The sequence below is a fragment of the Polypterus senegalus genome, chromosome 16 (assembly GCF_016835505.1).
Source record: "Polypterus senegalus isolate Bchr_013 chromosome 16, ASM1683550v1, whole genome shotgun sequence".
In the NCBI taxonomy this organism is placed as follows: domain Eukaryota; kingdom Metazoa; phylum Chordata; class Cladistia; order Polypteriformes; family Polypteridae; genus Polypterus; species Polypterus senegalus.
Window position 1 is genome coordinate 21,200,241 of NC_053169.1, and position 17,160 is coordinate 21,217,400.

The following is a 17,160-nucleotide window of genomic DNA, read 5'->3' on the forward strand; positions in this document are numbered from 1 at the left end:
TGGCACCAAGTGCCACATTTGAGTACAGAGAAGAGAAACAGAATAGGTGAGGGTTAGTAACAAATTCTAACGATCATGTTACTTATGTTTTAGTGCTAATGACTAACAACAGAGATGCAGTCTGTACAGTTAATCAGCAGCTCTAGTCAGGGTGTGCTAAACTGAAGTAGTGAGTCGTCAGCCGGGATTTAAAAGCTGAGACCGAAGGGGCATCACTTATAGTAGCAGGCAGACCACTCCACAGTTTAGGGGCCCTGTAACTAAAAGCTCGACCTCCCACTGTTATTTTATTAATCCTTGGAATCCTAAGCAGACCGGCATCTTGAGATCTTAATGTGCGCTCTGGTTGGTAAGTCATGATAAGTTCAGACAAGTAAGCCGGACTTTGGCCATTTAAGACTGTATATGTTAAAAGGAGGATTTTGAAATCTTCCCTAAACTTAACCGGGAGCCAGTGTAAGGATTTAAGAACTGGAGTTATCTGTTCGTTGTTTTCTTGTTCTTGCAGCAGCATTTTGGATTAATTTGAGGCTGTATAAAGAACAGTTTGAACAGCCAGTGAACACCACATTGCAGTAGTCAATCCTACTAGAAAGTATCCATTTAACATTGTTAAAATTATTTTACCTGCTTCTGATTACAGCTTGTCTTGACACCATTTCATGTTCCCATGATTATGATGATTGTTGGGATGTAGTCACGCAGGTCATGACCTTAGTATCATTTATGAAAATGGGTTAAAAGATCATTTTCAACATCCATTTTCTATCCAAGTTTACAGCTAGATTACTAAAAGAAATTTTCTTGTTTACTCAGCCTATCTAATATACTTTTGGGTAGGGCTTTTTTGCTTGTTGTTTAGGCTCGACGATTGAGAATTTTTGCGTAAAGTTAGGTATTTTTGCTCTCATAAAAAAATCTCACTATTAGTTATGTAAACCTGTGCTGTAAAAAGCCAGGAGTCCTAGAAACTATTTATATCGTCAGAAAAAAAATTGAAACATATAAATGTCAGGTAATTGAAAGGAACTACTCGGGCATCTCTCTCTTCGGAGGTTTTATTTTGCCAACGTGCTCACATCGTTAGTGCATTAGCAGCTAAGTGATTTTGTCTTTCTTCGGAGGTTTTCTTTTGCCGATGTGCTCGCCTCGGTTCTGAATTAGTGGCTAAGACAGTGACTCTTTCTTCGTAGGTTTTGTTTTGCCATTGTGCTCACCTCGCTTCTGTATTAGGGGCTATGCAAGTTTCTGTTTCCTTGGAGATGGAACCCTTACCCCGATTACACTTCTCAGTTCTGGGCCGGACAGACAGACACACACAGTTCTACACGTACACGTTTATATATAAGATGCACTGTTTGAAGCATTCATTTTTTCATGGATACTTATTGGATTCCTATTCCCCAAGGGTGATCCGGCTCGCTGGATCCTCACTGCTGAAGACTTGAGTGGTTGGACCAGGCCAAGGGGACACCCACGTAACACCTGGCAGATAGATGGTTTATTTCCAGAGGGTGAGACTGGATTGCATGTCTGCCTGGGGGGTTGCCAACTGGAATCCAGAGCTCTTTCGTTATGTGGTGGGTGCAGCAACGTGCTATACCAGTGCATGCTCCCCAACCTGGACCTGACCTGCTATCCTGGCAGTGCCTGCTCACCCAATCTTCAGTAACAACAGTTGTGCAAATACTTCCTTTTATAGGGTGCACCTGTTTATGATTTTCATATCTTACATTTTATACAACTGCCCGATTACCACAATGATTTTCCTACTTCGATGGAACTGTTTTTTTTTTGCCACTGTCACTTTTACAATACATTATTTTTAGAAAAATTTAAAGATTATTTTTAAAAAGATTAAAACACACAAATTAGTCTGATTTTCCCCACCAAAAACATTTTTATTCAATTGTGAGACAGATTTAAAAACTAGATGTGAAATGATTCTCACTCATCCTGCATGGTTCTTTCTCTTCGTTGGCATTTTCAAAGTCTGGCCTGCACTTTTCAACTAAACACACACATTGCATACATAAGAGGCATTTAAACAGACATTGTAGCATTGTGACACCTTAATAAAATTTCTGAAATTAACAATCAACACATACACAATTGACTCAATCGGGGAGTCAATGGAGGCTCTGACTGGGGCTCTCGAGAGATTGAGTGAGGACTTTGAGTGTCTGGATTTGTGAGTGTCCTGGATAAAAACCACAATCCAGACCTGTAATGACCTCTTGGGCACGGCCATCAACAGTGTGTCTGTCTGCGCAGAGAGCGTCGACCTCGTCGAGAGGTTTACTTACCTCAGCAGTGAAATTCATATCTCTGGGGACTCTTCCTATGAAGTCAGTAGATGGATTGGGAGAGCATGGGAGGTCATGAGGTCACTAGAAAGGGGCGTGTGCAGCTCCTGATATGCATGCAAAAAGACGACGGTCCAAGTCTTTAGAGTCCTGGTGCTTCCTGTCTTGCTATATGGTTGTGAGACATGGATGCTATCCAGTGACCCGAGACGAAGACTGGATTCCTTCAGTACTGTGTCTCTTCAGAGAATCCTTGGGTACCGCTGCTGCTCAGGGAGTCCCAAATGAGGGACATTTCCCAGGATTGTGAGAGAGTGTCAGTTACGGCACTGCTGTGGTACAATAACCAGTAGGTGATCTGGCTCACAGGATCCTCATTGTTGAGGACCCGAGTGACTGGACTAGGCCAAGGGGTTGCCCACATAACATCTGGTTGTGGCAGATGGTCATTTCCAGAGGTTGAGACTGGACCATGTGTCTGCCCTTTGCCAACCATGATCCCGACCTGTTTCGTTATGTGGTGGGTGTGACATCGCGCTGTACCAGTGCATGCTCCCCGACCTGACCTGATCCTGACATACACAATGCCAAATGTGACAATCTGGACAACGATGTGCGCATGCGCTGTTTTGATTCACTGGTATTTAACTGTTTGGCAAGGGCTTTGTGAACTGCGCAACGTGATGTTTTAGAGGTGGTATATAAAAAGGAAATAAACGTGTAAGTTGTTTTTAAAGTTCCTAATCTCGTTTTTTTTATTATGTTATAACGTTTACGAAAATGCAGCCTCGCCCGTTGATTTCACGTGCCGGCCCGTCCTGTTAATCTGAACTCCCGCACTGTAACGGCTTTTCCCTGCGCCCACAGTGCTTCTCCGGTCCTTTACGAACCATACACGACATGGAGTTATTCGGCTAAGCTCAAAGCAAGCTGTTCTGCAAATAAAAAAATCACTCTTTCCTGTATACTGATTAGCTATTACAAGTTACACTTATCACAGTCACAGGCTGTTGGCACGGATTTGCCGAACGTAATGGGCGCGAATTCAATTAAAAGAGGCGCGAAGGTGGCAACGCGCTTTAGGCTGGCTGGCCTGGCACTTTTACGTTGGCAGTGCACCCTCGCATTCTACGGCTACATCAAGTAAGCATCGTCTACAGTTCATTTTGTTTAGATAGTTAGCATCAGCATTAATTAGTAGTGGTCTGGAAAAAGCGGTTTACTTCCTTGCTTCGCAACTACAGGAGCTGCGCGTAGAGTGCTGCTATGATGTCTGAGGAGTGGATCTTGGTCCGGTAGGAGCACAGTATTTGTACCCTTAAAACAGCGGTAAGTTTTTATAAATATAATGCATACAAATGTCATAGCCATGCCAGAGGTACAGAGACAGGCCGTCCCTTTATTTCTAAAATGCGTTTCACTGCCACGCTGATCTAACACTCAAGTATCCAATAAAAGAAATTACATTTTGAACTTTTGAGCAGGACCTATGATAATGTGATTTTTCCATTCATTTTTGATTGCATACTGCATTTTGACTTATTTATTGGACATACAGCATGTATATGTCCTAGTTACTTGATACTGTTTCATGGAACCTGAGATGAATTCGTTTGTGGACTCACTGTCCTAAATGATTAACCAGCGTAGATAGTGAAAACACTTCAAATATTATGCAAACTTCAAAAAAAAAAAAAAAAGCAACAACAATTATAATAATATGAAGCTAGCCATAGGTCACGGGATAAAAAAATAAATGAATACATGCATAAAATATTTGGTGGCAATCAGAATAGCACCAGACATCTGCAAAACAGAGTTTTCATTGTACTGTACTGTACGTTGTTGTGGTTTTAATAAGATTATTTTCCACATGGGGAAATCTGAATATTATAAAAAAACATTTATTTTAATTATTGCATATAAATACATAAAAAAGTTACTTGAAATCAGAACAGCACCAGCCATCTGCAAACCATAATTTTCATTGTACTGTATTGTATGTTGTTGTGGTTGAAATAAGATTATTTTTGTTGTGGTTGAAATAAGATTATTTTCCATTTGAGGGAATCAGAATATAATGAAAAGCATCACTTATTTTAATTAATTTTTGTATTTATTTCATGACCTGCTGCTAGATTTATACTATTATTATTATTATTATTATTATTATTACTATGTGTACTATGTATTAGGCCTCCTTTCCCTGCATACTGAAAAGCTGTCACATTATTATATGTAGGTTTCTTTCAAAAAAACTGAAAATATTAGATATTTATTATTTATTTCGTGTTGCTGCTTCCTGTAGCTATTAATAACAAAAATCTTACAAATAATATACCACATATTCCTGAAAATTGGCTACACATATGCTGACATGTCTAACAATTCCAACAAAAAAGTTTTTGAGGAATAAGAAAGTTACGACTGATTTTAACGCAAGAGCTCAGCATGTCTCCACACATGCCTATGAATCTGCATGCAGATCTTGACCACACCACCAATATGGCGGGTGCATCAATGGGCAACCCTGCCCTATATAAGCAGATTAAGAAAATGAATGAATGAATGGATGAAAATAGTTAAAAACCAAACAGAGCAAAATGTGACAGACACAGCTTCCAGACAGATTTTGCTGCCTTTGTCTTTGCTAATGGAAAAAATGTGCAGGGCACAACATAATTGAAAAAAAAAGTAAAATCAGGAGGCATGTTTGCAACAACAGTGACAGGTGAGATGTATGGCAAATTTGCCCTACACATTTGTTCACTGAGAGTTTAAACTTTTGGATATCAGTCCTCTGAATTAATCATTGCACATAACCAAGAGAATATAAAGTATTCTGAAATATTTTAGATTTTATATGCTTATAATGCATTAAGATGATCATATTTGCCTGTTACATTTTTGTATGGGAAATACAGATAGATAGATAGATAGATAGATAGATAGATAGATAGATAGATAGATAGATAGATAGATAGATACTTTATTAATCCCAAGGGGAAATTCACATACTCCAGCAGCAGCATACATAAAGAACAATATTAAATTAAAGAGTGATAACAATGCAGGTATAACAGACAATAACAACTGTATAATGTTGTATAATGTTAACATTTACCCCGCCGGGTGGAAATGAAGAGTTGCATAGTATGGGGGAGGAACGATCTACTCAGCTTATATCATGTAAAAAGCTGGAAATAACAACTTATGTGTAGTTGGACTGCTGCAAAATGAGATAGTATGCCAAAAAAGATCATCCTTAAATTAACTGCAGTCAAGGTAAAGTATTGTTTAAAGCGCTGTTTCCCATACTCGGTCCTGGGGGCCCACTGTGGCTGCAGGTTTTTGTTCCAACCAGCTTCTGTTTTTAATTGGACTCCTGGACTAATTAAGCGATGTGTTATTTCCCAGGTTTTGTGTTTTGGGAACAATATAGAAAACTAAGTTTGGTAAATATATATGTATGTATATATATATATAGTACAGGCCAAAAGTTTGGACACACCTCCTCATTCAATGTGTTTTCTTTATTTTCATGACCATTTCCAGCACTCCATCACTCTCCTTCTTGGTCAAATAGCCCTTACACAGCCTGGAGGTGCGTTTGGGGTCATTGTCCTGTTGAAAAATAAATGATCATCCAACTAACCTGACTTCTGCACAACACAACTGCTGGTCCCAACCCCATTGATAAAGCAAGAAATTCCACTAAATAACCCTGATAAGGCACACCTGTGAAGTGAAAACCATTTCAGGTGACTACCTGTTGAAGCTCATTGAGAGAAGGCCAAGAGTGTGCAAAGCAGTAATCAGAGCAAAGGGTGGCTATTTTGAAGAAACTAGAATATAAAACATGTTTTCAGTTATTTCACCTTTTTTGTTAAGTACATAACTCCACATGTGTTCATTCATAGTTTTGATGCCTTCAGTGAGAATCTACCAATGTAAACGGTCATGAAAATAAAGAAAACACATTGAATGAGGAGTTGTGTCCAAACTTTTGGCCTGTACTGTGTATATATATATATATATATATATATATATATATATATATATATATATATATATATTAAAATGTACCAGGCAGTTATATTCAGTTATTTTTTTCTTTTTAACAATATTTTCATCTTGATTTTCATTCCACTTTTCTAGGTGTTCTAATTGTTTAATTAATCCATTATTTACTAATTAGTGGATCTGATGCTAACATAGTTGCAGCCTTTGATTATTCAGTGTTGTTTGCCCTGGTGTCTGCTCTGCTCATTTTTAATTGTCATTAATAAGATACAATGAAGGGGAAAAACTGCACAGAGAAAGGGCAAAATAGAATGAAATCAACTAAAGAGAGTGAAGCATTTAAATCGAGAGCAAAAGCAGAAATATTTCTAAATGTCTTATAAATGTAAAAATTGTGCCGCTGTGTTTTTCTGAATGTAGAATAAAAGAAAAATAATACCAGCTAATTAAATGAGATCAGTGCTATCAGGTGTTGTCACTGAGTAGGAATCTGGTTGGAACAAAAACCTGCAGCCACAGGGGGTCCCCAGGACCGAGTTTGGGAAACACTGATTTAAAGTAATTACATACATGTGCAGTGCTGTAAGTGCAGGAAAAATGTTTCAGATGAATGATGCCTCAAAGAGAAGAATGATAGATGTGAACATGATAAAAATGCAGTTTACAAAATGTAAAAAGATAGAGAATGACGTATAACAGGAGTGCTACATTACAAAAAAAATGAAGAATAGAGCACATGCCAAGAAAATAATGCAAATAAAAAATGCTGCATATGTGAGAATGCTGTGAATCAATCATCAGACGATGCTTTCAAAAACAACATTGAAAGTAAAGTTGAATAATCCTGAGACTGTTCTTAATATCCAGTGTGTGAATTTTTCATCTGGCCATTGTGTGTGTGGATTTAGTAGGTTTTCAATGTGTCCTTCTCAGTAATACTTTAAATTTTTATTTCCATATCTGAGCAGCCATGAGGTTAATTGGCTCCTCCAAATTTGCCATTTGTGAATCATGTAATGGAGTGATGACTTGTCCAGAACTGGTTCTTGGCTTGGCTTGGTCCTTGATGCTGCCTGGATAGTTTTGTGACCTTGTAATACTGAATTGGATTATTCTACAGTAGTTTGGAAAATATTATATTATGTAACATTTAATATGATAGAATGGATTTCCAATTGTACATGTCAGACCGCTTCCCCACTTAGTAAGTGTGTGACCCTGGGTATATCACTACTGCGTGTGTAGGTATATAAACAGTATGTTAAAACAATTTTAATGCTTCCTGATCTTGCACGTCATGGCAGCAAAAGGTTTATGCCAAAAATTGTGATGATTCAGAATTTGGAAAGTATTTCAGCCTGAAGACATGGATTTATATTTTGTTCCTTTGTTTGCAGAGGAAGTGTATTTCAAGTAGCAGTGGGCAAGAAAACAGCACTGATAGAGACATGAGGGATATTGCCAGTCAGATTATGGTAAGTAGTGCTGCAACTGATTAATGAAAAAAAATATATAGAATGTCAAATGGTGTAAATAGATTATTCATTTTGCAATCTAGTCAGCCTAGTACCTGTAATGGTGTAGCACAATGTCCACCGCTGTTTCCTATATTGCTTATGATGCTAACAAGAGAGGTTCCAGCTCCATGTGACCCTAAAATTTGATTAAGCCAGTTGATTCTGTAGTAGCTCTGTTCTTGCAATCTTCCATAGCAATTGTTAAAACTATTATATGGTTTGCTCAAGTCTTAGGTAGAACTTAAACTTGTAAATAACGTTGTTTCAACCAATAGTCACTAAACCATACATAAAACTAAAAAATTAAGCAAGATGTTCATCCATCCATCCTCTAACCCGCTCTATCCTAACACAGGGTCACAGGGGTCTGCTGGAGCCAATCCCAGGGTACAAGGCAGGAACAAATGCCAGGCAGAGCGCCAGCCCACCTCAGGGCACTCACACTAGGGACAAATTAGGATCGCCATTCCACATAACCTGCATGTCTTTGGACTGTGGGAGGACACCGGAGCACACCCACGCAGACACGGGGGGAACATTCAGGTTTCTTCCATTTTTCCCTACAAGGTTTTTATTGGGAGTTTTTCCTTGTCTTCTCAGAGAGTCAAGGCTGGGGGGCTGTCAAAGGGTAGGGCCTGTTAAAGCCCATTGCGGCACTTCCTGTGTGATTTTGGGCTATACAAAAATAAACTGTAAACTGTATTGTATTCAAACTCCACACAGGGAGGACTCAGGAAGCGAACCCAGGTCTCCTTACTGCGAAGCAGCTGCGCTACCACTGCCACCGTGCCACCCGAGATGTCCATTGTACTTTGTAATTCCAAGCATATTCCAGACGGAGCCAGAGATTTGTTCTGGCTCATGTAAACCTATAGGGAAAAAGATAAATGGAGGACTCAGCTAAACATAAACCATTAATGTTACTTGTTATGGGCATAGGTGTCTAAAAAAGCAAACTTTCAGCCTTCTGACTAAAAATTGTATTTGAGAATATGATAGATTTCCATTGTAAAAAAAACCCAAAGTTCCTGAAAGCACCCAATCATATTTTAGACAATGTCCTCAGAATTGTTTTTATATTTTGGTGGTCTGGTAAAATTGTGTGACCTTTAAGTGAGGTGAGGGGTACTTCCGTCCCAAGGTGTATTAATATTATTGTTGCAAAATCATAAAAACTATTTCTAAAACAATAATCCAAAACATGTCCATATTTAATTAAAGAAAAAAAGTGATTATCAATCCCCAGACATCCCCCTTAAACACACACAGTATTGTCAGCATTCCAACTTGTTTTTGAATTAAAAGCTATAGAGTTACTATACAAACTTTTCATGGGTAGTGTTAAAAGGGATTCTGTGACTGTTCTGAAGTACGACTGCATAAAACTAAATGTGAGAAATGTGCTAATGAGTGTTGTAGAGTGAAACTGTATCTAGCCATCATTCATCCATCCATTATCCAACCCGCTATATTTTAACTACAGGGTCATGGGGGTCTGCTAGAGCCAATCCGGGCCAACACAGGGCGCAAGGCAGGAAGCAAACCCCGGGCAGGGCGCCAGCCCACCGCAGATCTAACCATCATTGGATCTTATAATTCAATTAATAGAGGCGGATGGCTGAAGTGTATCCTGGTAGCATTAGACATAAGGCAGAAACTAGACAGGGATGATGTGCCAGTCTAATACAGGGCATACTCATAGATACCCCTTCATCTACTTATACTGGGACAATGTTGAGTTGCAGTCAGCCTAGCCAGTACTTTCTTGGAAAATGGTAGAGAAATTAGAGTTTCTAAACAAAAACTTCTCCCAAGCAAGGGAAGACTAAGATACAAACCTGCAGTACTCAGCCAAGATGTGATCCTAGTACTCTAGAGCTTTAGGCAACAACATTGACCACTGTGCTGCCCCAGGAAAGATATAAATAATTAAAAATTCAAAGAAGAAGCATAAGAATGGTATGTTTTTTCTTCCTGTGGCAGTTTTTTTAATAATCCAATATGTGAAAAAGCATGAACTTCATCGTAAAGAAAAAGATTGTCCAAATCCACTTAACTGAAAAATGAAAAAATAAAGGAGGTGAAAAGGGCATGCATGAAGTTTTTTAAAAATATAAAACAATGACTCTTAATTGAAACCTTCCTTGATTCAATTATGGCTTGAATTTATAGGATTAAAACCTGAAAACTACAATTTCCTGCAACCTTTGCTTTTTATTTTCCTTGTCTTTGAACTTTCCAGTCTGATTCTCAAAGTAAACATTTATTTTGAGTTCTTTGCTTTATTATAACAATCCAAGGCAATGGGTAATTAACTTTAACTCATAATACAGGCTTTCAGTCTTCTAACAGCATGAAGACATTTGTTTTGTTGTCTGTCTCGGTAGTATACTACCATTTATCTAGCCTACTTAATGCTATTGAGAGATGCAAGCAAACCGTTTTACTTCCAACTCAAAAAGCTGGCTTTGGATGCTAAATATCCTTTTTTTGATCAGACAGAAGATCTCTGTAACACTTGGAGTAATGGCAAAATAGAGGAATAATCATATGCAAGTATGATATTACAAAGAAACACAAAGGTATATTACAGTCCTGTTATGTATATTAAAACCAGCATAGCCATGCTTCCTGCCTGGACTTTTGGAAAGCGTTAGTCTCTTTTATACATCATTCCTCTGGCACGAATGTATTGAAGGGGTAATGTTTGCCTTCATCCTGGCTTTACATCAAAACCTAATCATTAGTACCAGACCCATGCATAAGACTGTCGTATGATTACACAACAAACATCTGTAGTAGCCAGAACCATGGTGCAATGTAGCCTAACCAGAGAGGACCTGGATGTGCCAGACTTTCACTTTTTCCAAAAACTCTCCTCTGTTTTCTTTGGAACTAAGGATTGTGGTGTTGTAATTTTCCACTCCTCCTTAGCTTGCAATAAAGAAAACATAAAACTAAATAATACATCCATGAATAAATGTTTATGTTGTGTGACATACATTTTGAAATTATTTACATTGTTCTGAGCTTCTCAACTGAGAAGGGTGTTGTTCAAGAATAAATTAGTTGGCAATATTAGCTAATAGAGCTAAAACCTTTTAAATGACTTTATTGATAACTTTATCATAGACTAGAACCAACCTATTATCGTGACAGATTTTATACTTCAATCCATCCCAGTCTGTTCTCTGAACACAGCTTTTCCATTACATTGGACTAAAGACAGGAAACAATTCGGGCCTGCACACTCACAGACATCCCCAGATTGTCAGGCCATGTCTTCTTCGTAGCATGTTGACCACACCTTCTACTTGCTTTTGTTTACCATTGCATCCTTTAACCAAAACAGGTCTTATTGTTTTACCAGACTCTTGACAGTCGCCCAATATTCTTCCATTGAGTCAATCAAAGTTCTGCTATTCTGTAATTTATTTTGTTTCTGGGCTTTGCGATAGTTCACCTTTACCACATCTTTTACTTAGATACTTTTTCTTTTAATCTAACCTTTTAAACATTTTGCTGTTTCGTTTGTCCTACCTTTTTGGACTTATTTTCTGTTCAGCTTACTGTGTACCACCTTTATTTTGCTTTGGTCATATCTACATGTCTATCTATCCGTTGGCTTCCAGACTGATCTTTGAAAATGGTTTCTGTCACTATCAATTTATTTTCAATGACATTTGGCTAAGCATACCATGCTCCTGAACCATCCAGCTTTCATAGGAAGAGGAGACTTGCATAGCAATGAGGTACACACATTCTCAGCAGCTTCCCTTTTTGGAAACCTTCAGTAGTATTTCGTATAGGATGCACAGATTAGTAAGAAAAAAGATTTTATTAGTCATAAGATACTATCCCTTTAACAAGAGCAAGAATAGTGAAATGTTCTATTTCATCCATCAATGCATTTTATGGTATTGCTTTTTTCCATTATAAGGTCATAAGAATTATTGAACACAGGACCGAAACTCATCATTTATTTTAAGGCCAGGTCATTGCTGAGAACACACCCAAACTGCTACATATTAGGTTCATTTTCATTTAAGCTAAATAACCTTACAGAGACATTTTTACAGTATGTAAGTAACTGAAGGTACTTGGAAAATGAACTTGTAAATTTAATAGTATATAGTTCTGCAGCTGGACCAAGGTGTCCAGAGATGTGGGACAGGAACCATCACACAATCTCATTTTATAGCTGTAGTAGTATTTTCCCCCTGCTCACGTCGCTCGCCCACCATCCTTCCCCCCCACACCCCAGCCCTCTGGGGTGCACTACGCTCCAGCCACTTCACGTCTCTGCCGCTCGCATTGTGGGGGGTGTAAGGGTTTGAATGCACGCTAAGGACATGCAGACAGATCAGCTGCTGTCATTCTGCTGCTGCTGGCGAGCTGCATGATCTGCTTGTCGCGCTGCACATCGGTCATTTAAAAGCCTGTACAGCGGCTGTCCTTTTGTCTCACTGCCTTGTCTCACATGACGTTAAAGTGTCTCTTGCCGGACATCAAAGTGTCTTCTAAGAAGATCACGTATCAACGTAAGATTTTTTTATTATAATAGAGAGATATGTGGCTTAATTGGCTTAATGACTAAAGCACTGCCATTAAAACTACAAGGCAGCAGGATATGCCACCCGCCAACTTATTGAGGGATCCATAACAAATTATTTCTTATACCAGCACTGTTATGATATCTTTGAATACAGAATAACTTCAGTTCAGACTTTATATACACTAAAGCTGTGAAGTATCGTATCATCTGCTTTGCACCAAGTAAAGCAAAGAATAATGTGCATAATTAAACTGTTAAACAAAAGTGCCATTTTCACATATTATGTTTAGGCACGAACTGAATCTTTGTTCAGTTTTTGGCACTACTGCCTTACCACTGTATGGAGTTTGTATATTCTCTTTGTGATTTTTTTTTTTTTGTGTTTTCTCCAGGTGCTTTGGTTTCCTATAACATTGCAGGTCTATTAACTGGTCTATAAATTACCTCTGTTGGAGGACTGGTTCAAGATCCTATAGGCATAAGCTAAACCTTTTTCTAAAGGAACAAATATGTTAAGAAAACAGAAGGATGCACGGAACACTACTGTAATTTTTGTTAGTATTGTGTTATTGAAACAAGGCATTTTTGACAGCGGCAACTGGAGTTTGTCCAGCATTGTGACTAATTTTACTCTCAAATAACATATCATAGTGATTGTTTTCATTTTGTTAATCTTGCTCACTTTCTGCAAATAATTTTACTTAATAAGGAAAAGGTCTTTCCAGTGTCTTAGTAATGTTTATGAAATATAATACAATATGAAATGCCCCTGTTTTGTCAAGTTTTATCAGGAAAAAGTTTCAAACCAGAAAGCCTGATCGTGCAGAACCAGAGCTTTTGATCACAATCGAAGACAACTTAATGGCTCAATGCACACATTTTTGCCTTCAGCTACCCCATTTTGGAAGACTAACCTCTTTAGATCTCTGTGTCAAGGAACAGTTTAGTGAGACTGCAAGGGGAAACTAGAGAAGGAGGTTTTTGCAAGGGGTAAACCAATTCCTTTAAACCAAAGCCAGCAAAATGTAACATCATGGTTTACAGATTGAATTGGCCTCATTTAGGTTTAGCAAGGGCCTGCAGAAAGCATTGAGCACTGTGATTTTTAAGCTTGTTCAAATGAATCACAAATTCATTGTTCTAATGAAAACATTTTGCTTCAGATTTATGCTGTATGTAAATTTCAGTCTAACTGATACAGTGCATCCGGAAAGTATTCACAACGCATCACTTTTTCCATATTTTGTTATATTACAGCCTTATTCCAAAATGAGTTTTTTTCCTCAGAATTCTACACACAACACCCCATAATGACAACGTGAAAAAAGTTTACTTGAGATTTTTGCAAATTTATTAAAAATAAAAAAATTGAGAAAGCACATGTACATAAGTATTCACAGCCTTTGCTATGAAGCTCAAAATTGAGCTCAGGTGCATCCTGTTTCCCCTGATCATCCTTGAGATGTTTCTGCAGCTTCATTGGAGTCCACCTGTGGTAAATTCAGTTGATGTGACATGATTTGGAAAGGCACACACCTGTCTATAGAAGGTCCCACAGTTGACAGTTCATGTTAGAGCACAAACCAAGCATGAAGTCAAAGAATTGTCTGTGGACCTCCGAGACAGGATTGTCTCGAGGCACAAATCTGGGGAAGGTTACAGAAAAATTTCTGCTGCTTTGAAGATCCCAATGAGCACAGTGGCCTCCATCATCCGTAAGTGGAAGAAGTTTAAAACCACCAGGGCTCTTCCTAGAGCTGGCCGGCCATCTAAACTGAGCAATCGGAGGGGAAGGGCCTTAGTCAGGGAGGTGACCAAGAACCTGATGGTCACTCTGTCAGAGCTCCAGAGGTTCTCTGTGGAGAGAGGAGAACCTTACAGAAGGACAGCCATCTCTGCAGCAATCTACCAATCAGGCCTGTATGGTAGAGTGGCCAGACGGAAGCCACTCTTTAGTAAAAGGCACATGGCAGCCCGCCTGGAGTTTGTCAAAAGGCACCTGATGATTCTCAGACCATGAGAAACAAAATTCTCTGGTCTGATGAGACAAAGATTGAACTCTTTGGTGTGAATGCCAGGCGTTATGTTTGGAGGAAACCAGGCACCGCTCATCACCAGGCCAATACCATCCCTTCGGTGAAGCATGGTGGTGGCAGAATCATGCTGTGGGGATGTTTTTCAGTGGCAGGAACTGGGAGACTAGTCAGGTTCAAGGGAAAGATTACTGCAGCAAAGTACAGAGACATCCTGGATAAAAACCTGCTCCAGAGCGCTCTTGATCTCAGACAGGGGCAACAGTTCATCTTTCAGCAGGACAACAAACCTAAGCACACAGCCAAGATATCAAAGGAGTGGCTTCAGGACAACCCTGTGAATGTCCTTGAGTGGCCCAGCCAGAGCCCAGACTTGAATCTGATTGAACATCTCTGGAGAGATCTTAAAATGGCTGTGCACCGACGCTTCCCATCCAACCTGATGGAGCTTGAGAGGTGCTGCAAAGAGGAATGGGTAAAACTGGCCAAGGATAGGTGTGCCAAGCTTGTGGCATCATATTCAAAAAGACTTGAGGCTGGAATTGCTGCCAAAGGTGCATCGACAAAGTATTGAGCAAAGGCTGTGAATACTTATATACATGTGATTTCTCAGTTTTTTTATTTTTAATAAATTTGCAAAAACCTCAAGTAAACTTTTTTCATGTTGTCATTATAGGGTGTTGTGTGTAGAATTCTGAGGAATAAAATGAATTTAATCCATTTTGGAATAAGGCTGTAACATAACAAAATGTGGAAAAAGTGATGCGCTGTGAATACTTTTTGGATGCATTGTAATAGATGTTAGGCTTTTGTAGCCTAAGAATCGTAATTTGCTTGATTTTTTTTCATGAGCTCTTCTCTTGTGCTGATTTATTTTGTAACTTTTACTGTAGAACTCATTCTTAAACAGTTCCCAAGACTGATGTTTACTTGATTTTGAACATCTGTAACATTATTCGCGTTTCGTGAAAAATATGGGCAATAATATTAACATGTTCAGCGGAACAATTTGGAAGTCCCAGGGAACAAAAGGGTATTTTGAGCTGTAAAAGCTTTGTGTTTAGCAATTTGTTATATATCCTTTGTCACAACATTAAGGCTAAAGCAGAATTGCAGTCTCAAAACAAAGTACTTTTTCTTCTGGTTTTTGTTTGAGAATTAGTCTCTAACAAAGATCTTCCTTAGATAAGTCAAAATTCATATGCTTTGCTCTGCATTTTCCCTTTTTTATAGGGCAATTATGCCAACACAGGTGGAAACCATACTGCATTTGTGAACTGAAAGTCGCAATAATCTTTGAAAAAACACAGGTATCACTAAAAAACAGAGCAGAATGTCAAAATTAATAATACATCAGCACAAAATGAAAATGTGAGAAATTAAATACTAATGTGCTCTTGACCATATTACTGGAATAACAATGAAAAGCAATACCAAGTTAATACACAAAACACACAAAAAAAAATTTTTGACATTCACATCCTTGACACTGACCGTCATGATGCACCCCTTTTGCAGTGCCTGACAACAAGAATTACTAGACCACCATCCTAATCCCATTTTGTTTTAGTACTCTTAGTATTAGTAGTTTATCAATTGTCAGTATCTGGGAGCAATTATGCATGTTTCTGTTCATATTTGATTGTATTATATTTGTATAAACAACCATTTTCTTTGTCTTCATTTTTGTTTTAGACTTTTTAGTGATGTTGATGAACGTACCATGGTTTGTGTGACGCTGTAAAATGATGTCAGATTGAGTTCACTTGTTAGGTTTTTGTATCAGCAAAGGGAGCACCTGCCATTTTCTTTAATGTCTAAACCTAAAAGACAAAAAGTTGTTTTTCTTTTGCTTCTGTAGGAATAGTATAGAAAGGGTTAAGAATGGGCCTAAACATCATTGTGAAGAATGATTGCAGTTGTTGTCTAGATCAGGTTTCATATTTTGAGTTTTGATCTCAGCTTGTTCTTGACCTTAAGCTTTGTTCTGCCTTTAGACTTTTTGACCTGGTGTGAATTTCAAAAATGAATAATGATCCAGTACTAAGAAAAAAATGATTCCTTTTATTTTTTTGACATGTGCTGTATATCCACGGTATTATGCAACTACCAAATGGCATGTGGCTTACAGTATTTGGCAGAATGGCAGTTTTGAAAAAAAAATATTCGAGGTGGTCATCATTGTCTGCACCCCCCTGGCAGCATGGCAGTTACTCACCAAATATCTGTTTCAAATTAGTTGCAACATTTAGGCTATCAATTTCAATCAACTCAATACTTAATTTTGGATGCTTTTTCAGTCTTGTTTACAGATTCTCAAGAATTTTGTTCTGTTTCTTATGTCTTTCATGTTTTTCACCTTGTATCTTCTTGCTTAAATTTAATCTAGGTATATGGCTTTTGCAGCTGTTTTTTTATTCATATTCTAAATACAAGCCCGCATTCTTACAGTTATGTTTCTTGCTTTGTGTTTTTTTTATGAAACTGGACTTGGCTAATAATACGTGTTTAATCTTACATTTCCTCTTATGATCACTGTTCTGTGGCATTTCTCTGTTTTTCTCATTTTTTTTTGTGTTTCAGCTCATTACTTAGTTTTTAACTTTGTGCTCTTGTTAGTTCTTACTATTTTATTAATTTCAATCTGTTCCATTGAATTGCCTTGTCATCTGGTTAGGTTCCCCAAATATCTTGCTGCAGTGACTGTCATTACCCCTTCCTTCAAT

At 38.2% G+C, this 17,160-nt stretch overlaps 1 protein-coding gene across 6 annotated transcripts in view; it reads left to right on the forward strand.

The window, feature by feature from the left end:
• LOC120516555 (spectrin beta chain, non-erythrocytic 1) overlaps positions 1 to 17,160 on the forward strand; it is a 256,791-nt gene that overhangs the window by 100,758 nt on the left and 138,873 nt on the right. For all 6 annotated transcript variants that reach the window (XM_039738310.1, XM_039738308.1, XM_039738311.1 and 3 more), the window contains exon 9: positions 7,727 to 7,804. In XM_039738310.1, coding sequence (XP_039594244.1) covers positions 7,727 to 7,804 — 78 coding nt within the window. The remainder of the gene's footprint in view (positions 1 to 7,726; positions 7,805 to 17,160) is intronic.